The sequence below is a fragment of the Sarcophilus harrisii genome, chromosome 3 (assembly GCF_902635505.1).
Source record: "Sarcophilus harrisii chromosome 3, mSarHar1.11, whole genome shotgun sequence".
Taxonomy (NCBI): Eukaryota; Metazoa; Chordata; class Mammalia; order Dasyuromorphia; family Dasyuridae; genus Sarcophilus; species Sarcophilus harrisii.
Window position 1 is genome coordinate 52,064,093 of NC_045428.1, and position 23,317 is coordinate 52,087,409.

General features: G+C 36.7%; 1 protein-coding gene across 1 annotated transcript in view; it reads left to right on the top strand.

The window, feature by feature from the left end:
- DNER (delta/notch like EGF repeat containing) overlaps nucleotides 1-23,317 on the top strand; it is a 326,206-nt gene that overhangs the window by 246,858 nt on the left and 56,031 nt on the right. The window contains exon 8 of the mRNA XM_031957886.1: nucleotides 8,331-8,555. Coding sequence (XP_031813746.1) covers nucleotides 8,331-8,555 — 225 coding nt within the window. The remainder of the gene's footprint in view (nucleotides 1-8,330; nucleotides 8,556-23,317) is intronic.

Genomic DNA, 23,317 nt, shown 5'->3' on the forward strand with positions numbered 1-23,317 from the left:
GTCAGTGCCAAGAATGTAAGAAATCCTTTTGGATATAAGGCAAGAGGCCAGAACTGAGAAAGGAACAAGGCTGGGAGTAAAGGGTTGGAGAAAGAAATGGGCTAGACATAAGAACATATTTGGAAGTTGATGATCATAGGATCATACATTTAGAGTTAGAAAGCATCTCAGAGTTCATTTTAGTCCAATTTCTTTATATGACAGAAGAAAACTCTATCAGAAGAACAGAGAGGAAGCTTTATTTTAGAATTGAAGAAAATGAGCCTCGGGTCTCCTTTAGTGATTTATCCAAGGTCACAATGGTAGTAAAAATCCAGAAGTAGGATATCTATGTTTATTCAAAGAGTTTTACCTTTTACATAAGACCTGAGAATCTAAAACTAGGTAAGCAGTTCAGAGAGGGGGGAAGTAAATTGATCATAATAACTAGCAGGTATGTCTAAAATTCAGGGATTCTAGAAGAGTTAGAATGGTAGCAAAGTTCAGAGCAAGTAATAAATAGCACAAGAACTCAGGGAGACAGGCTGGGTTTTGGATAGGGTAGGTATCCTACTGGGTAATAGGGACTCAGTATGCGACTAGCCTTGTAAAAAGTGGGCAGATACATATTAAGCATTAGGAAAGCAGGATTTAAATGGGTTGAAAACATGGAAGTGTGGAATAATGACAAGAGATCTGGAAAAGGGTTGGATTCAAATGCTGGTCTGTTTATGTATTAGCAAGTATGACTCCTGTGTCAGATCTAAGTTTGAACTAGAAATGGATGACTTGTCAAAAGATCAAACAAAAAGAGACTGAAGGCATTTAAGTGTTCCTCTGTACTCTCTAGGTTCTTCTCCCTCAGCCTATTCTTTTATTCTCCTTTAATTGAAACTCTTCTTGATTCCACTCTAAATGTTAAGATAAGTGCATGTTCTTAAATATTCACCATGTATACAACAATGGAATCCCATTTCTAATCCTGGGCAAGTAAAAATAAATAAAAAGCATTTCTTAAGTTCCTATTATGTGCTAGAAACTGTTGTAGGTGGAGGGAAAGACATACCAAAGTGATACAGTTTTAGCTTTAGGAGGGCATATATTCTATTAACCTACATTCTAATTTTAAATGCTGGGGCTGAATTCTTGGTCACTAGAGATTCCAAATACTGACGGTATTGTATTGCACTACATACATTGTTCTTTGGTTGTCTTAAACAATCTTACCTCTCCAATTGCAATATTAACTCCTACTATGAAGTAGTTGTCATCTTTTTATTTTCTATCTCTCAAAGACTTATTGAATAAGTATTCAAAAAGGGCAATATGGAAATGAATTTTTGTCATTGCTTTCATGTCCGTATGATTCTTTAAATATTAAAGATAATCTAGTAGAAAAAATATGGAGGAGTTGTAGTCTATACGAATGGATATGACTTTCCTACCTCTCACTTTCCTACCTTCCCTATTATTATAGAGGGAAATCCACCCTCCCAATCCCTCAGGCTCATAAACTAGAAATGATGCTGGACTCCTCTCTGCCATCATTAAGCTGTTTCCAATATCTATTGATTTCTCATCTCTCGAATATGCCCCCTTCTCTCCTCTGAGACTGGAATCACTCTGGTACAATCTCTCATCATCTCACAGCTGGATTCTAGCAATAGACTACAGATAGGTCTGCCTGCTTCAAGTCTATCCTCCCCCTAATCCTCCATTCAACCACCAAAATGATTTACCTAAAGCACAATAGTTCAATGATGTCACCCCTTTATCATCCCCATCCTCCACTTAATAAACTTCATTGGCTTCCCATTGCCTCCAGGAGAAAATATAAAATGTTTTTTGGGCAGTCAAACAAATGTTTTTGTTTGTTCCTTTTTGTTCTTCTTGCACCTTACTACAAGGGTGTGTAGGGTGATCAGGGAAGACTAACACCTCTGGTGTAAGGGCTGCTAAGAACTTTTCAAGGCTATTCCTCCATCTTTGGAGTCTATCATCCAACTCTCACCTGTGGCTTCAAGAAGTTGTTCCCATGTGCAATGGCCACACCTCAGTAAACCATTTTGGCAGATATTGAGTTAAAGGGATGTCTGCTCCAAGCATATGGAGATTTCTCTGATGGAATGGATGGATGAGAACAATTTGTTCCAATAGCCATGAAAGTGGCTGACACAGATGCTGTAGAGCTCTTAGGGCTTGCTCACATCAAAGGTGGCAAGGTCATCCACTGCATTCTGGACCATCACGAATCATTCTGACTTTTGTTCTGCCACTAGACATCAATGATTCTAGAAGAAAGAGTGAGGCTGACAACCTAATGTAATTCTGCCTCACTTAAACCTATTTCATGAGTAAATCAAGACATTACCCCATGATGTCATTGGTCTTTTTCTAGGAGGCAACAACCTTACTCCTGTATATGTACTCTTTGAACCTGGCCTCCTGATTGTTCCACAAACAGGATGCTCCATTTCTTGGTTCTGGGCATTTTCTCTGGCTATTTTCTATACATGGAACACTATTCCACCTCTGATCTAATTCCTGATCTACCTGGCTCCCTTTAAGTCCTAACTAAAATATCACCTATAGAAAGCTCTCTCCAGCCCATCTAATTCCAGTGCTTTGCCTCTCTTGTCTCCTCAGTGCTTAGCCCAGTGCCTAGCACATAGACACTTAATAAATTGATTTATATTGTTATATTGATAGATTGACATCATAGATTCAATCCAGTGACTTAAAAAATTAAGACATTCTAAGCTTAAAGTTCTGCTTTTTCCTGATGATTCCATTATTTAAATATAAAAAGATCTTTATCATTTTTTGCCAATTGACCATTTTCAATTGTGGGGGAGCTGTTGCAAAATTTGAAGCTTTTCATTAATTGTTTCTATAAATTGTTATAAGATCATAGATTTAGTTTTGGAAAGGATTTTAGGGATCATCTGGTTAAAATTACTCAGTTTACAGATGGGAAAACTGAGATCTTAAGAAGTTAGGTTACTCACACAGAGAGGAAATAACAGAGCTGGAATTTGAAGCCAGGTTTTCAGTCTACAAGTCCAGAGTTCTTATCCTATATCATATTTTTTTTTTCTCAAAATTGTTGATACTATTTTATTCTATAATGTTCTTCATTAATTTTGCAAGCCTTCTGACCTCAGGTTTATTTCTGACAGTATCTCACTGTTATCATGAGTTCCTTAGTTTGAAATTTAAAATCCTCAGGAAATTTCTTATTCCAATAATACACACGTGTATATCTCTGGGGTTTTTTGGCTTCTTCCCATTTGTATGATAAAATATTTCAGGAACATATTATTTTGAAGTCTTCTCTAACAAATATTGATTAGAATCTATTATCTTTTACCAACAGGTCCAAAGTTAGATATAATAAATTAAATGTATTCCTACATTAACCTACATGATTCTTGGGTAGATTTTTTTCATAGATGTACTTTATTTACTTTTTATTTTAAACCTTTAGTATTTCATCCGCATTCTCTTCCCTTCCTTCAGTCAGTTGTTTCTAATCTCTTGGCTGCTAACATTACTTCAATGTGACTTGAGATATAGTTTTTCTTTGCAGCCGTTTTTCCTTCTCTCTGAGATATTTCCTGTTGTTGCTCTGTGATTGCATACTCCCTTATGTCTTGAAATGAACCAGTCTCTTTGTGCTGCACAATTCTCTCAGCAGGATGTTGCATATATAATAGGAAAATACACTATCTTACACTTATTTTCAAAGCAAAGAATTTTAAATATCTTTATGTGATTCCCACCTCCCAGGAGTGGGGAGATGAATGGGGTCTGTTTTACCCTTGTAAATAAGAGAGGAAAAATCCTTTTTGGGAAATGGGGACATGGTCTAATCCATAATCGGAGACAATGAACTAGAGCCAAGCCAATTTCATTTGGAATACTTTATCCAAGGGGAGAGGTAGGAGCTGGGAAGCAAATACAAGACAGAACTAAAGCCAGGAAAATTAAGATGAGGTTGAGAAGAACATCCTACTAAAGAGAGCCATGAGCATCCCTAAAATCTGTCGTATAGAATTTCCTTGTCTAAGACAACATTTTATTAGGGCAGCAGCTCATTGTTTCTTTTAGAGATGTTACCCCTATTTATAGGCATTCCAGGTCTATTATTGGGACATCATCCAAAACACTGCTGCATTTCTCATTCTAAATTAAGATGTTTAGGGAGTGGTGAGCTATTGTAGAAGATTGGTTTTGGAAGAGGAATCCCCAATTTCATGTTTTGTCTCTGACAAGATTTGGAGCCAGAGCTTCCCCTTGTCATATAAGGAAGCTGTCTTGTGTCGGATGTAGTTTTATATATAAATTCTGCATCAAGGATCTGTGGTATCATTTGTATTGCTATTTCCTATACAAACTCAGATCACAGCCCTCCTCTAAATTAGGAGAATGGTATTTGTGAGGTACTCTTAGCAATAGTATCATTACTCTCTGGTTGGCTGTTTCGAATATAGCTAGGATATTTTTCATAAAAGTCCCAGACTGACAGTTGTAACTGAAATTCATCTGACTGATGAATCTTTTTTCTTCACAAGGTTCTATAGGCTTTCCTTAAAACTTGTAATGGCATTCTATATTTTGCACTCTTTATAGAAAGCAAATGCATTTTGGGGATGCTGAATAGGCAGCTTCCTTACCATTGGACATGTACTCTCTGAATCACTAATGGTAATTGTGGGGCAATACCAGTCTCTTCCCCCAGTGTCACAACTTTAGTCTTTTAACTAAAGGGGTCATGTAGATGACTCGCAAATTTGAGGTTACTCTTAAGGAAAATTGTTTACAAAGTTGCTGCTGCTTTAGAAATTTCCTTTCTTTGCATTGATGTCTAGGTTCTGTGATAAGACAGTGTTTTTTTCCTTTTGCATAGGAGTTTAGGGTTCAGGTACACTAGTGATGTATACTCTCTCTATTCTCTTACCTATGCCATGTGCTTCTGTAAGAACTTTTATCAGGGTCTCTTCTGTTGTAATCTCTTACACCAAGAGAGTTCATTATGAGAAACTCTCAAATCAAGTTAAAAAGGACAGGTGGAAAAACTCACATTTGAATTTCTCAAAAGTAAGTCATAATTAAACGAAGATATCATTAAATTATGTCTTTTTCTCATGATTGTGTCCACTTAGCATCAAAACATTTTGTTTGATTTGATGAATTCAGGAGCGTATTATTTTGAAATCTTCTCTAATAAATATTGGTTAGAATCTATTATCTTTTACCAACAGGTCCGATGTTAGATATAACAATTTAAATTTATTCCCACATTAACCTACATGATTCTTGGGTAGATTTTTTTTTTTCATAGCTGTATTTTACTTTTTATTTTACAATTTGATTTTTACAATATTGTATGTATATGTATGTATGTATATATGTATATATATTGTATGCATACTTTTCCTTAATCTTTCATCTATCTTTCTATATTTATTCATCTATCAATTCTCTATTTGTTCATCTATCTATCCATTAATTTATTCATCTATCTTTCTTATCTATCTACCCATTTATTCATTAATCTCTCTTATCTATTTATCCATTTATTTATTCATCTATATCTGAATATCTGTCTCTGTCTCTGTCTCTCTATCTAGGTGTTGGACAAACCAAACAATGAGTAGATTGAAATAATTTTTCACTTTTCACTTGGTGCATATGCATAGGAAAAAGATTATTAGAATTGGGCTATTACATCCTGTTTTTGAAATTATTCTGCTTGTGAGATTTCCTAAAGAAGGATAATAAAACTAATAGGGCTATCAAATGGTGGTAGCCATATGTATATCTTATTTTCAGAGAAAAATGGCTACACCTTATAAAGGATGCTTAGTGGTAAAATCATCATTCAGAAAATGTGCTTAGAAATTGATAGCATGATAATTTACTGGCCTACTCCCCAAACTTTAATGCTGGGAGCTTCATAAAATCCTTACAGAGCCAGGGTTTGTATCTCCCCATACAGAAAAATAGCAAGTCTTTTATGCCAATGTGTATAGCAGAGAGAGGAAGTGAATTTGTATTTGATCCATCTGTTCTCCACGCAGCCGTCTACATTTACTATCACCGGGAGCCTTGAGTGAGAAGGGTGAGATGGGATTCAAGCTGAGATCAGGAAAATTAAACAGGAAGCCAATAGATACAATATGAGCAACATTTTACAAACTGTTTTTCATTTAATTTCTGAAGCATTGATGATTTGTATTCCTCTCAGTCCATTTTTTAATAGCATTGGTTAAAAAAAAAGCTGAACTCAGAGCATGCAATATTTAACTGAAGAATATTTTCTATAAGAAAACACTTTAAGGAAAAAGCCTGCTTTGCATTAGTTAGATATTCTCCTTTTTCTTATTAATCAAACAAACACAGCTGGTAGAGAGAAGTTGATCACTACCTCTCAAAGCCAGTCTCACAGAGCTCTGAACAGCACTGTGCTTCAGTGTCTGCTACACTTCCTCTGTGCATTTGACCAGAATTCCTAATGAAGAAGGTGGGGTATCCAGGAACAATGTCCTTCTGCTTGGGGATGGGATTATTGGCAGCCCTGTGAACTTCACTGAGATCTGGTTGGCCCAGGTGGACTGGGCTGCTTCTAACCGAACTTCTTGACACATAAGAAGGAAAAGAATGTCGTATAGAGAAGAAAAATATTAGGCTAATGATGAGACAACTTATTCCTAGATCATCCTGTTTCTTAGTTGTGTGGTTTCTTTAACGCTCTGGGCCTGTTTTAGCTTCTACAAAATAATGGATCAGACTAGATCACTGCTAATACTTCTAAATCTGCATTATGGGATCATTTCAGATCAGAGATCTGATTCTGATGGGCGAATGTAGAGGTTCACATGGCAGCTGAGGGTCAGAGCTCAGACTTGAAGCTAAATCTTCTTGATTCCAAAATTCTATAAGAAATCAACTTCTATTTGGTGGAATATTTTATTTATTTATTTATTTATTTTATTTAATAGCCTTTTATTTACAGGATATATACATGGGTAACTTTACAGGATTAACAATTGCCAAACCTCTTGTTCCAATTTTTCACCTCTTACCCCCCCTCACCCCCTCCCCTAGATGGCAGGATGACCAGTAGATGTTAAATATATTAAAATATAACTTAGATACACAATAAGTATACATGACCAAAACATTATTTTGCTGTACAAAAAGAATCAGACTCTGAATTATTGTACAATTAGCTTGTTGGTGGAATATTTTTAATCCTTAAAGGATTTCATCATATTCTCTTTGCATATCTTAAATACTATACAAATACTATTGTTATTGTTATATTTACATACACTAATAGGAGTATTTACAAAGCACTTAAAGGGGAATGTGAATAATTTCAGAGGACTTTTTGAAAATGGATGGGGAAAAATGACACCTTTATTTTCACTAATCTTTAATTTAAATTTAGAATGTTCTCCAATTATTTGAAAACATTATTCTAAAAAGGCTTCATCCAACTGCCCAAGAAGTCTATGACACAAAAAAGGTTATAAACCCCAACGGTAAGGTTTGTAGATTCTTCCTTTACACTAACCCCATGAAGAGGGTAGTGTACTATCCCCATTTTACATGTATGAGAACTGAGGTTCAAAATAGTTAAATAGGTTATTTTTATGTGTTTACCCAACTTGTGTCATTTGTAAAGCACTTAGTATGCGCAAAGCACTATGCTAAACATTTTCAAATTATTATTCTTATTTTTTTATCTTTTATCTTTGTGAGGCACTTGAGGTTAAGTGACTTACCCGGGATCACAAAGCTATTAGGTGTTAAGTGTCTGAGGTCATATTTGAACTCAAGTCTTTGAAACTTCCAATGTTCTATCCACTGCACCACGTAGATGCCCCTCAAATCATATTCTTATTTAATTTTAGCAATAGCCTTGGGAGGTAGGTGCTAGATTATTCCCACTTTAAGATGAGGAAACTGAGGGAGAAGAAGTTAAATTACTAAGTGTTTTAAGCTGAATTCGAACTCCAGTTTCTCTGATTCCAAATTCAGGGCTCTCTCACTATTCTACCTAGGTGCCTCAGAAACAGGGTTTGAATCTATATCTTCTGACTCACAGAACTATGTGACTTCCCCTGTATCTCGGGTTATTTGGCTTTTTTTTTTTTTTTTTTTTTTTTGGTGGAACACTACAGAAACTATCCATACAATGGAGAAAAGACAGAAAAAATATATACATACTCTATTTTAATTGCCATGGTCTGAATTTATCTACTTGGAAATTTATTTTAATTACTAAAAGTAAAAAAAAAAAATCCATTTTTTTTTTTTTTTTGTTTGTTTGTTTCTCCTAGACTATTCCGGACCATCTTGTGAAGAGAAAGTGGATCCGTGCGCCTCGTTGCCCTGTCAGAATAACGGGACGTGCTACGCTGACCGGGCTCACTTTACCTGCAGCTGTAGTGCGGGATTTACCGGGCCCACTTGTGCGCAGCTGATTGACTTCTGTGCCCTGAATCCTTGTGCCCACGGAACCTGCCGCAGCGTTGGGACGAGCTACAAGTGTCTCTGCGATCCTGGTTTGTATTAGCTTCTTACACATCTTGGAAATTTCAATAATCTCTAAATAAAAAGAACACACCTCCCTTCAGTTGGCATTTACTAACTAGTGAATTCTGGCAGCCTTTTTATGTCAGAGGTAATTTCTGATGTAATAACAGAAGTAATAAGTTCCTATTCTGGGTGTCCTTTATACTGAATGAATACTTCCTACATGCACAGGATATATATGAAATGTGTATATATATATATATATATATATATATATATATACATATTTATAAATGTGTACATATATAAATATATAGTTGTGTAATATGTATGTATATATGTGTATATATATGTATTTTCTTATATATTACAGGTAACAAGCTACAGTTAAAATGAGTCAGGAAAACATAATTTTAGGGTCTAGCTCTTAGGTAAGTAATTGAAATTCTCTGAGCCTCAGGCTTCACACCTGTAAAATAGGCAAGGTAACTACACTTGCTATCTTCTGGGAGCCACGCTTTCTTTATGAAACCCTTAGAGAGAAGGGTCAGATAATGGAATACTTGCCAATCTTCCATCCTTCCATTTCCTTCCTAAGCTTTCTAAAATCTTCATTTAACATTTAGTTAGAGGGGTTTTAGGAGACAGTGAAAAAGGGGGATGGTTTGGAATGAGGGAACCTGGTCTTAGTGCCATTTATTATTTGAGGGACTTGGGCAAGATGCAACCTTTCTGGGGGTCTCAGTTTTCACATCTGTAAGATGAGGGAAGAGCAGCTAGGTGTTTCATTCACTAGAGCACAGGGCATATAAGGTAACCATGAGGAAAGCTCTTTGTAAAACTTTAAATGCTAGATAAATGTGATTTATTATTATCATTATTAGCCCTGAATTGTGATTTTTTTTTGGTATCGAGAACTACTAATAAGAAAATTCCCTTTACCAATGTAGATCTTTTCTGCTCTTCACAAGAACAGATTGAGTTTAAGTGACTTGCCCAGGGTCGCACAGCTACTTATGTGTCAGAGGTTAGACTTGAACCCAAGCCTTCTGGACTCAAAAAACCAGCTGTCTGTCTACTATGCCTTTAGGAATAATTAAATTAGATTGGAGAACTTTGGGAAATACAGGAAAGCATTTAAAGGATACTTAATGGTTTTTTTCCATAGATTCTGATTTTATTGTTGTTCCTAGGTATATAGAACTGAATAGTATCTTCAGAAAGCACTTATTTTTCTACCCTCCTTAAAACATTTCAGGAAACTGGTTTTTTCTCTGTTCTTTAAAACATGGGAGAGCAAGGTAGGGTGGAAGTTCAGCCTGCCCCGCATATCAGTCTAGTACCACATAACCCTGGTAGTCATGGGCTTCCGATAAACTTGTGACCTAAGCCCATTGTGCTGTACTTAGCTCTGTTTCCTCTTGTCTGGTCCTCAGTGGAAATAGGAAACAACTACTGCATCCCCTTCAGACACTTACATCCCCTCATGTCCACTCTGCTATGTGCTTGTTCTTTTTTCTTTTTTTATTATAGCTTTTTATTGACAGAACATATACATGGATAATTTTTCAACATTGTCCCTTGCAATCACTTCTGTTCCAACTTTTCTCTTTCCTCCCTCTACCCCTTCCCCTAGATGGCAGGCAGTCTCATACATGTTAAACATGTTAAAGAATATCTTAAATACAATTTATGTGTACATATTTGTACAGTTCTCTTGTTGCACAAGAAAAACCAGATTCATAAAGGTAAAAATAACTTGGGAAGAAAAACAAAAATGCAAATAGTTCACATTCATTTCCTAGTGTTCTTTCTCTGGGTGTAGCTGCTTCTGTCCATCATGGATCAATTGGAACTGATCTTGTCTTTGTTGAAGATATCCACTTCCATCAGAATACATCCTCATACAGTATTGTTGTTGAAGTGTATAATGATCTCCTGGTTCTGCTCATTTCACTCAGCATCAGTTCATGTAAGTCTCTCTAAGTATTCATCTTGCTGGTCATTCTTACAATAATATTCTATAACATGCATATACCATCATTTATTCAGCCATTCTCCAATTGATGGGCATCCGCTCAGTTTCCAGTTTCTTGTCACTACAAAGAGGGCTGCCACAAACATTCTTGCACATACAGGTCCCTTATATCTCTTTAGGATATAAGCCCAGTAGAAACACTGCTGGGTCAAAGAGTATGCACAGTTTGATAACTTTTTGACCATAGTTCCAAATTGCTCTCCAGAATGGTTGGATTCGTTCACAACTCCACCAACAATGTATCAGTGTATCAATATCAAGAACCTTGGCTGGGGAATGCTTTTATGATTCCTTTTTTCCTCCTAGCTAAGTCTAAGGGGCATTTCTTTTAGCATATCGAACAGAAAACTTGATGGATTCTCTCAAGCAGGATGTTGATACCTATATTTGTCATGCTCGAAGTAAAGCTTGGTGACATCTTTTGTCTCTCCCTTCAGTTTATCCTTAAAGGTGTAACAAGAAGTTTTAAACATCTCTTTCATGCTCCTCAGATTCTAATAAGGTCATTCAAGCCCAGTTGGTAGTAGCTTAAGTTTCAAATTCTTGCCTTTACTTTCATTAGGTCATTAGTGACCTGGCTGAAAGACTACCTCACTCCTTAGTGTTTGTTTGTACATCCCCTGGAAAAATGTATATGAGTCATTCATTGTATTTGTTTCAAGTCTGCTTTTCTTGTTTTTTCTTTTTCACACATTATTTCCTTCAGACATTTTATATGCCAGCCAAACTCAGTACAATATACAATATATTGTATTGTTGTGTTGCCTATATATGTCCAGGCCTGTATTGCCTGGACACATATCAGTGTCCCAGTTTTCCTGCATCCCCTCCAATATTCGTCATTGTCTTTTCCTGTCATTTTAGCCGATCTGACAGATATATAGTGGTATCTCAGAGTTGTCTTAATTTGCATTTCTCTTATCCATAGTGATTTGGAACACCCTTTCATATGAGTAGAAATAGTTTCGATTTCATCATCTGAAAATTGTTTTCATATCCTTTGACCATTTATCAATTGGAGAATGGCTTGATTTCTTATAAATTAGAGTCATTTCTCTATATATTTTGGAAATGAGGCCTTTATCAGAACCGTTAGCTGTAAAAATGTTTTCCCAGTTTATTGCTCCCCTTCTAATCCTGTCTGCATTAGTTTTATTTGTACAAAAACTTTTTAACTTGATATAATCAAAATTTTCTATTTTGTGATCAATAATGATCTCTAGTTCTTTAGTCACAAATTCCTTCCTGCTCTCCAAGTCTGAGAGATAAACTCTCCTATGTTCCTTTAATTTATTTATAATCTCATTCTTTATGCCTAAATCAGGAACCCATTTTGATCTTATCTTGGTATATTGTGTTAAGTGTGGATCCATGCCTAGTTTCTGCCATACTAGTTTCCAATTTTCCTAGCAGTTTTTGTCAAATAGTAAGTTCTTATCCCAAAAGCTGGGATCTTTGAGTTTGTCATACACTAGATTGCTATAGTTATTGGTCATGTCACAATTTCAATAAGCCTCTGTTTCTTCACATGAAAAATAGGGATAATAATATCTGTGGTACACTTCACTAGGTGCTTGGGGAAAATTACTTTATTTATTATTATTAATAATTATTATATGAATAATAATAATAGCAATAACAATTAGTATTTACAATGTTTTGAGGTTTGAAAAGTACTTTACAAATATTTTATTTTATCTTCACAACAGCACTGGATGGTTGGTGCTATTTTTATTCCCACTTTACAGATGAGAAAACTGAAGCAGAAAGCACTTAAGTGACTTGCCTGGGCTTACTTGCTCCTAAGTGTCTGAATCTGAATTTGATTTCGGCTATTCCTAACTCTAGGTTTAGGATGGTATCACCTTGTTGCTTCTTATGAGGAAGCTGGTCTAAATCATTTCAGAGATCCTTTCCATTTCTAAAACTGTGAAATATGAAATAACATAAGGTTTACAAAACACCTCAGAAACTTTAAAGACCTATATTTATGCATGATCAGGCACAGTCCAAGAATCTCCTGGCATAGACTTCCAAAGACCATGTCACCAAAGGATTCTGGTAAATACTTTGCAAAGGCTCTTTAGGTTGGTGCTGTCCCAGAAATTGTCCTGGATCAGGCGTTGTGTGAGAAAAAGGCACCTTAACTAACATCTGGTCTGAATTTCCAATTTAGGAGATGGACTGTGAGAAGTCTCGCAATGCACCGGTTCTGGTCTTAATCTCTTGAAGCATGTAATTGCTGTACCACTTTTTTGCATAATAAAAGAATCCCATGAGAACAGGTTAAATTGGGTATCAAGCTGGAGAGCAACATACACAGTCATCTTTATGGATCACTAACACATCCAATTCCATAATGGGGCAGCAGCCTGGAATCATATCAGGTTGATAATTATTCTATATCTGACACACAGAAAAAAATGCCTTTTTGATTACAGAAAGTCAGATCTGCCAGGCGCTCTCTTTTTCAAACCTCATTTTCAGGTTATTGAACGAGAGATTTTGATGGGATTTTAATATTAAGTAATAAAATGTCAGTGCTGTATAATCACCCTAAGGTCCTTTCTCTCAAACAGCCATGTTAACGGATGGGCAATGCATAGTCTAAAAAATTTACAGGTTGGCAGCACACAGCCTTAAAAAATTACAGATTCTTGTCTCCTGACACTGAAACCAAGCACTGAAATGTGCAAGATTCGTGTGCACAAATTTCATATCCAAACTGTTGGATTGCCTGTATGGCATGAATTTAAAACGAAACAGCAGGCATATGGAAAATAATTCCCATGGCCAGTGGACATATTAAATTGTGGAAATATGAAAGGTGTGGTTTGATTATAATTGAAGATAAGCATATCAATGCCTCCTATATGTAAGGCACTTTAAAATTATTATCCCATTTGTTTTTCACAACAGCTCTGAGAGGCAGGTTCTGTTATTTATTCCCATAATTGAGGAAATGGAGGCAAACAGAGGTTAAATGACTTGCCCAGGATCACATAGCCATTCAGGTCTGAAGCTGGATTTGAACTGAGAGCTTGATGATTTCATTTCTGGTATTTTAGCTAGCACTACCAGATTAATATACAGAGAAATGCCCGAAATAGTGAAAAAAAGAGCTGAGAATCAATTTTCTCCTCCCCTTTTTTGCATTTCTCCATGTTTCCCAACCATTTTGATTTCCTGGATTCTGGAAGCTGCATTTTTCTCTTAAATTTTATAATTAAATCAGAATGATGTCTTTCAGAGGAGAAGGAAGCTGTAACTGAAGAATGTTTTTGGAGGGTGCGTTTTCTCTGGAATTAGACAGTACCTGTGATTTCATTACTAAAGAGAACTATCCATGAATTCACTCCCTCTACCACCTAAGGGTGAAGAGTAACAACTTCTCTTCATCTTGGTGCCTTAGAGAATTTCCTGAAATATGGGAGATTGTCACTGGCCCAGGGTCACATAGCCAATATGCATCAGGGGAGGCTCTTGCACCTAGATCTTCCCAGTTCTGAGGTCAGTTCTTTATCCACTATGAAATGATGCCTGTAGGTGTTCTTGATGTTTCTGCAAAACGACAGTTTGGATAGGTGGTGCAGAAGCAAAGGGATTATCCAGTCACGTATAACATTGAATCCCACTAGCAAATGGAAGCATTTCTTTTATGCTTTCCTTCCCAGAAGAATGCAAGCTCTTTGAGGATGCAGGTGATTATATTTTTGTCTTTGAATCCCCAGTGCCTATCACATTGTCTAGGACACAGGGGAGCATTTAGCAAATCCTTGTTGAATTAGATTCTCTACCTTGTTGGACGAAGGGGAGCTTTTGAAGAACTTCATTGCTATCATTTTTGTGTAGGTCACTCATTTCAGTGGAGTCCAACTCTTTGTGACTCCATTTCAGGTTTTCTTGGCAAAGATCCTGGAATACTTTGCCATTTCCTTCTCTACTCGTTTTTTTCAGATGAGGAAACTGAGGCAAACAGGGTTAAGTGACTTGCCCAAAGTCACACGACTTGGAAGTATCAGAGTGGATTTGAAGTCACTGATTAATCTAATCTATTTCTAATAATGTGATCAGGCTATCTATATCTCATCATTGTTAGAAACAGTAACATTTTAGGCTTCTTCATTGGGAATGATGGATTTTTTTCTTCTGAAAAGGTTTCCTGTGTGCGTAGCTTCAGGAATTTGTACCAGGTTAATTTCTCCTTTTATAAGTAGGACACATGGCTGCATAAAAGGACCAGCCAGGTCATGTCTTGGTTTCCATTGCCATTACCCTCTTCATGGGAGTCCAGAATTAATAGCTCAGCTCTCCTGCTTTTTGATGAGATCCTGCTGGCTAAAATCCAATGCCTATTTAGCACAGCTGTATGGAAATGGGACTCTTGCAATATCAAGAAACCTTGGCTGGGGAATGCTTTTATGATTCCTTTTTTTCTCCTAGCTAAGTCTAGGGGGCATTTCTTTTAGCATATCAAACAGAAAACTTGATGGATTCTCTCAAGCAGGATGTTGATACCTGTATTTGTCATGCTCTAAGTAAAGCTTGGTGACATCTTTTGCCTCTCCCTTCAGTTTATCCTTAAAGGTGTAACAAGAAGTTTTAAACATCTCTCTCATGCTCCTCAGATTCTAATAAGGTCATTCAAGCCCAGTTGATAATAGCTTAAATTTCAAATTCTTGCCTTTACTTTCATTAGGTCATTAGTGACCTGGCTGAAAGACTATCTCACTCCTTAGCGTTTGTTTGTACATCCCCTGGAAAAATATACATGAGTCATTCATTGTATTTGTTTCAAGTATGCTTTTCTTGTTTTTTCTTTTTCGCACATTATTTCCTTCAGACATTTTATATGCCAGCCAAACTCAGTTACTGGCAGCTCTTAAACCCTTCATCGTATCCCCTGCCTCTGTTTCCTCGACTGCTGCTTCTTCTCCCTACTCCTTTCCCTATCTCACCATGCTTCTCTGAGGAAGGGGATATATCTGCTCCTTAGTCCTATCTCACATTCTCTGACTTCCTTGCAGTTCAGCTTCGGTGATGCCTTTGAAAGGCAGATTTGCCTCATGTCCCTAGTTGCTACCTGTCCAATCTCTCTCTCCTCATATACTCATGAATATTCTTATAGTGCAATGAATGCTCCTTGAGGACAATGCCATTATCTTATAATCCCTGATCCCTAGTTAATACCTTGTACAGAATAAGCATTAGTAAATATGTGTTGGATGAAGTAGAATTGGAATACTTCAGGAATCCATCTATGTGGGTATCCCTTATGTCAGTGCAGGTCCCAAGAACTCCCTACCTCAGTAGCTAAGAATACTCAGTAAATGATAACTAGACTTCTGGTCTTATTTCTCTAGGAACTCAGCTCCTTAAGCCTTATCGGCAGACTTATAGAACAGTAACAGACTCCCTCTTCCAAAATGATAGGTCCTGCCAGAGCTTATGGTTCAGTGGGAAATCTTTGAAGAAAATCACTCATCTGGGAGTAGATGAAACTGCAGAGGGAGGGTGAGGGTGAGAGAAGAAGGGGGGAGAGAAAAAGGAGGGAAGGAGAAAGAGAGAAAGGGAAAGAGGGAGAGAGAGGGAGGAGGGAGAGAGGAGAAAGAGAAAAGTAGAAGAGAGAAAAGAAGAAAAGAAAGAGAAGACAAGAAGAGAGAGAGAAGAGGGGGAAGAAAGAAGAGAGAGGGGGAGAAGAGAAAGAGGAGAGGGCGAGGGAAGAAGAGAGAGGAAGGGAAAGAGAGGAAGGGAGGGAGGGACAGAGAAGAGGAGTAGGAGAAAGAGAAAAAGAAGAGAAGATACAGAAGAAGGGGAAAGAAAGAAGAGAGAGAAACAGAGACAAAGAGAACACAGAAGAAGAGAGAGGGAAGAAGAGAAAGAGACAAGAGGGAGAGAGAGAAGAGAGAAGATGGAGAGGGGGGAGAGAAGGAGAAGGAAGAGAGAAGAGAAGGAGAAAGAGAAGGAGATAGAAAGAAGAGGAGGAGAGAAAGGGAAGAGGGGAGAGAGAAGAAACAGGGAGAGACAGAATGCAGAAGGGGAGAGAGAGAGACAGAGAGAGACAGAGAGAGAGAAAGAGAGAGAGAGAGAGAGAATGAGAATATGCCTTTTTTTCTTATTGTGTAAAAGATATTCAAGATATTTGTTTGCTTACTCCCCATTCTGGACATTTTCATTGACTGTTCCTCATACCTTTAATTCTTTCCTCCTTTATTTGCCTCCTAGCTTCTTTGTCTTTTAAGTTCCAGTTAAAACTTGATTTTCTACAGGTCCTCTGATCTCCCTTTTTCCTCTGTTATCTCCCCTCTGTTGATACTTCCAACTTCTCTGTTTTGTCTTGTTTTAAGGTTGTTTTATCCATTAAACTGTAAACTTCTTGAGACCAAGGACTGTTTTTTGCCTTTCTTTGTGTCCCCAGTACTTGGTACAGTCTATTAGTAGGCATTTAATCAATGTTCACTGATGAGTGACTGATTTAACTGCTGCCATCCCTTCATACCTTTTTTGTTCTTGTTACCATCCTTGAAATTGAGAGGTAAAATTGAGACTAGTGAAAAGAACACTGGCTTTGGATTCAGAGAAGTCGTTTTCAAGTGTCACCTCTAATACTTAATACCTAACTGAATGACAATATGTGATTTGTACAAGTCACTAAGCTCTCCCTCCCCTCAGTTTCTCCATCTGTAAAGTGAGGGATTGTTCTATGACATTTGAGGTCCCTTCCAGGTCTGCATCTAAGGTCCCTAGTTCCCTTTGACTTTCTCTGATTTCTTTGTTTAATTATAGCTTTGGTATTTAGCCATACACAGTTATCTCCAATCATTATTCTCACTCAAGTATCACTTGATCTCCCAGACCCCCGTTAGAGACCTTGTCTCCCATTCATTGTTGATAATATGACATCTGCCAAAACCCATTTTCTATCAATGTGAATAGCCGATTAGACAACCCCCAGAGAGACTGACCTCTGTGCTTTATCTTTTTAGATCTTTTTAACTCAGACTGTTGCTTAATTCCTTATTGATTCGAGATGTGTGCAGAAGTTCAGGAAAAACCAGACTCGATTTCTTTATTTGCTTTTCTCTGTCCTTGTTTCTGAACTCTCTGTTTTGAAGTGTACAGATGAAGTCTTTCCATTCACTGACTGCTTTTGCATCTGCCCTGTTGGGGATGCTTCCAGGCTCTGCGTGAGGTTTGCCCCGAAGGGAGTTGATAGATGACCTCTATCTCTTTCCAGCTTACTGTCAACTTGTAGCAATGACACCGATTTGGCAGAACTGTGTCTTTTTTGCCATCATTCTGAACATTTTTTAAAATGCAGTTTTGCTATGCTCCACTTTGTCATCTCTCAGCTTTGCATGAGAGGTCATCTCGAGAGACTAGGAAGGGTTATGGCCCCAAGTCTCACTCATTCTGTTGAGGGCTCCCTGCTTGATTTTGACTTTACCCAGAAAAATCTTGGCTGATATGTGTGAGTAAGAGTGGCTATTATTAAAAGGCTTAATTTGTTTAGGAAAGAATTATGCTTGTGGGGTTTCAAAACCATTTGTAATTGTTTAGTCATTTAAAGTTCTCTCAGATTTTTTGTGAACCCCATTTGGGGTTTTCTGGGCAGAAATACTGCAGTGGTTTGCCATTTCCTTCTTCAGCTCATTTTACAAATAAGGAAACTGAGGCAAACAGGGTGAAGCGACTTGCCCACATAGCTAGTAAGTATCTAAGGCCAGATTTGAACTCTGGAAGGTGAATCTTCCTTATTCCTGGCCCAACACTCATTCTACTCTGCCACTTTAGCTGCTCAATTGAAAAGCATTTAGAGAAAGCCGATTTCTAAATTGACCTTACAAATAAATAGAATTTCCTTTTTTATCGTTGTTTAATTATTTCAGATGTCTCACTCCTTGACTCCCATTTTGGGTTTTCTTGGCAGAGATTCTTAAGTGGTCTGCCATTTCCTCCTCCAGCTCATTTTATAGATAAGAAAGTGAGACTAGAAGAGTAAATGCTTAGGACCACACAGCTACTAAGAATCTAAGGCCATATTTGAACTCATGAAGATTAGTCTGCCTGACTCCAAGTCCAGTGCTCTATCTAATGCCTTAGATGCTAGAATTTCCTTGTTGTGATTCAAAAATTGTCCTCTGTTAAAATTTAAACATCTCTGGGAGAAACAGCAGAATAAACCTTGATGACCATTTATACATTTGTACAAATGAGTTTTGAAATTATTTCATGAGAGTAGATTTTAATAGAAAAAAAGCCTGAAAAGAGAATGAGGATGCTGCTCTCTGAAGGAGAGGAGGTAGAATCATGCTTCTTATATATGACTAAGCTTTCCTCAGTTAATTCAATTCAATTCGGTTCAATTCAATAATCATTTATTCAGGACCTACTATGTGTAAGGTATAATGTTCTATGCTAGGGATACAGAGCCCCAAACCCCCAAAAAGCTCAACCCTGCATTATATGACTTTTGAGTTATATTTTAATGAGATCTAGAGATTGCAAGAAGTAAGGATGAAGAGGGGGTGAATTTTAGGCCCCCAATTGAGGGCCACCCAAACAAGGAATAGTGACAGGAGATGTATCCTCCTGTAGAAAGAACAGCTAACTCCAGCACTAGGGAAGCTTTGCTTCCTACCTTACAGGATAAGCTTCTCCAGTTCCCTGAGAATCCTAAGTAGTAGCAGTGGGCAAAATAAAAACTACGCTTTTGATATTTCACGGCTGTCTGACCTCCTGGGTGAGCAAATGTATTTTTCTTGAGGCTACTTTTAACAACCTCTCGGTGGATGCAGTCAGTGCAGAATATAGGCTTGGCTCCACTTCCAGGGCATGGATCACATTTTATGTGTCCTCTGAAGTTTTTTCTGGAAGCCAGTTTTCTTCTAGGTGAGGTTCAGGTTGTTAATTTTCTCTATAAAGTTCTTTGTGGTTTAAGCCCTGAATATCAAAGAATCATAGACTGTCTAGCCTTCCCACTGTGGGCTTGGGAACTTGCAGGGCTGACATCTTTTTAAGTGAAAGGCTGGTAGCTCTGAAACTCATTCCTCATGGATATTCACGAGAAGCTTGTTCTACTTGAGTATATTAACTTGAATCAAGTTTTAACGAAGGAATACTAATAAGCTAATGGAGGATGGGGAAAATATTTCAAAAGGCAACTGAATTATGGCTGAATGTCCCCAATTTGTATAGTGCTAAATAAACTCCCCCCACCCAAAATCTATCATTTGCATTATAGACCTAGCGTGTCTGAGGGCTATTTCTGTGGCTTTTTCTCACTGAGATGACCCCTCATGGACTGGGGAAAAGCTTGGACAGCTGGATCAAATAGGAGAAAGGAATGAATTATTCAGCCGGTAAACCTCGATTCAGATTCTGGTTTCTTTGTGTGTCTGGGATGTTTGAAGTCATTCTGATCGGGCAAAAGCCTGTGATGGAGGTGAGGAATATGATACTACTGACCCCAGTCTGCAACCCTCCCATGGCCCCAGATGGACACCTTCCTCCATTAAGGCAGGTGGCAGCTGTCACTCAAATTTTTTTTTTTTTTGTTTATTTCTATTCTGTCTCTGGAATGAAACCTGGAAGGAATTTTAATAGCTCCCATTAGTCCTAATATCTCTGACTGGTGGACTCCTTAGTTTATGTATTTTATGGCAGATTTATTTTTCTGCTTAAGGGAGATGACAAACATGACTATATTTCCCATATTCCATTAGCACTTGGTTCTTACCATGATTCACTTCATAGTATAGGACCTCAGAGATCATAAAATCCAACCCCCTCAGAGGACTGCAGGGATAACGTGACTTCTCCGATGTCACACAGACACTAAGTGACAAGGTCACAAATTAAAACTTGATTTTAATGGTTGGCTGCTGTGGTTAGGGAAGAAAAAGATCATGCTATAAATTCATATTCTTTTCTGAGATTTGGTATTTAAAAAAATACACAAAACAAATCACATAAAATACTCAGAAAGCACTTGCATTAATTAATGATAAACTTCTATGTTCTGATGAATCTGTGTGATGAATCATTAATGTTTTCTTTATCACAGTAGACCATGGCCCATTCGTGTCTGCCCATCTTATTAACCTATATCCATGTTGACCAATCAATCTACAAGTATTCATTAAATACCTACTATGTTTCAAGTAGTGTTAGGCACTAGGGTGCAAAGAACAAGAATTAATCCCTTTTCTTAGGGAATTTGTATTATAAAAGGGGAGACAGTAGGTACAAATGTAAATATATACAGAATAAATATGAATATATCCTTCCATGAGCTCATCACAGAAGTAAATCCAATGTCCTGGGAGCTGTCCTTAAATTCTCTTGATATTATAAATATACCAATGGAGCATCAATGATTCCTCTTCTTATGAGATTGAGCCATCTTCCTTTTCAATTATGCATTTCATTGATAAAATCTTTCTGCCACTTATGTGTAATTTCATGTTTGCCCTCTGTCGTAGCTTGCTCGTTACATTAATGGTACTCCATCTTTAAGTTAAAATATGCTTTAAGCCAATTTGGTGAATCCACAAGGGATTTTGAAATGAATCTCCTGACTATAGTTATAGTTTGCTTTCCCTAATTTTTTTTTGGATGAAAGTCACTTGCTTGAGAACTAGAACCTCTTTCCCTTTATATTTCCAGGACTTTGTAGCATGGCCTTAGTCTTTAAATTTTTTTTTTCTAATCTTTCCTCAATTCCCTTTGTCTCAGAAGCTTCTCACTCCATCCATTCGGTAATGACAAGTACCTTTAAATGAGGCCTTTATCCTCTTTTTCCTGGCCTCAAATGCTCCCATTCTGCTTCCAGGTGCTTTTGCTATGTTTATGGTGTAAGTTTATGGTGGGAGTCTTTGATTAGGATGATTTTCTCAATGGAAAGTTGCACAAATATACATATATCTATCTATCTATCTATCTATCTATCTATCTATCTATATATATATCTGTGTATATATGTATACATATATATCTTTTTTCCTAGTATTGATGACTTGAAATAAAAGTACAAATGATTTTTACCACAGTATCTAATATTGATTTTGTAACCACAGAATTGCAGTTTTAAAAATAGAATAAATAGCTATATATATATATATTAATGTACTAGCATGTCATGTTTTAGCTATCGAAGGTTTTACACTTTAGCAGGCTGGTAAAAGGTGAGGCTTTTCCTCTTAATGAATTATTAAAATAGCAGATTAACTGTGATTTCTATCTTTCCAAACTCCCTCCTTCTCCTTTCCCCCCTAACTTGACCAAATGGACAGTTTCAAAATGAAAGGGGGAAAATACTATGAGTTTTCAGTTTGGTTTTAAGGCCAATGATCACGCACATGTAGCTTAGCTATAAAAACACAACCACTGAATTGGCTTAATCTTTGAGGTTTTCTTTTCTTTTCTTTTTTTTTTTTTTTTTAATAGAATAGGGCCTGCTAAAAGCTAGAGTTTGTCTTAAAATAAGTCATGGTCTGTTGAACCTTAACTTCTATCCATAAGCATAACATTGCAAATATTTTTGCAAGTGTTTTTACTTATTTTCACACCGTACTCATTGTAGTTGAAATCAACTGAGAAAACCAGCCCAGTGAGGAATATCAGGGAAGCTTATTAATATTTGGAGGGAAACACTGAGAACTTTAAGAAAATTACATTTTTCTGGGCAATCTTTTTTTTTCACAGTTCTTCATTAAACATCAGAGGAATTAAGACTGTAGTATTACTCGATCTGCAGTGGCCTATTTACCTGAGGGTAATACATTTTAATGAGTTCAAATTCCCCACCAGGGGAAATCAATTTAATGAATTCTGTTACCTGCATAGTCATTAAATTATTCAAAATACCTGCATAAAGAAAATGGTATTTCCTCTTGTACAACATTTAAAATCTTTTTGCTGTTCATAGTCGATGACAAAACGGAAAAGTCCATAAAGATGAATACCCATAGAGTGGGATTTCTTTCTCTTCATCATATAAAAGTAACAAATTTTTATATTTTAAATTTAACATGAATTAAATGTCCCTTCACACTAAGTAAATTTCTGTTGTAATGTAACAAAAATAAAAGATATTTATGTTATTTATAAATATATATGAAAAATTGCATATGTAAAAATATATATGAAAAATTCCTGTCCCGGGGTTTTTTGAAGAATAACTTTTCATGAGAAAAATGAAGGTCTAACAAAGCCAAAATGATAAATCTTAGTTTTCCTTCCTTCCTTCCTTCCTTCCTTCCTTCCTTCCTTCCTTCCTTCCTTCCTTCCTTCCTTCCTTCCTTCCTTCCTTCCTTCCTTCCTTCCTTCCTTCCTTCCTTCCTTCCTTCCCTCCCTCCCTCCCTCTTCCTTTCTTTCTTCTTTCCCCTTCTTTCTTCCTCCTATGACAAAATTATATTATTATATATTTAATTATATATTATATATGATATTCTTATATTGTATATAATATATGTTAGTATAATAATATATTATAATGTGACATATACATAACATATAACATAAAATTAATATAATCACTGGTAAGCAGAACTAATAGGAGTTCTGTGAGAGGACTTAAGACAAAGCACAATGAAAATCACTTGAGGCATCTAAGGATGTTTACCTGGAGAAATAAAAAAAATTAGGAGAGAGATGATGTGATAGCTGTCTTCAAATATTTAAAGGTTCTATCATATGGAAGGAAATAGTAATTTTTTTTGCTTGGCCCGAGAGGATGCAACCTAGAAGCAA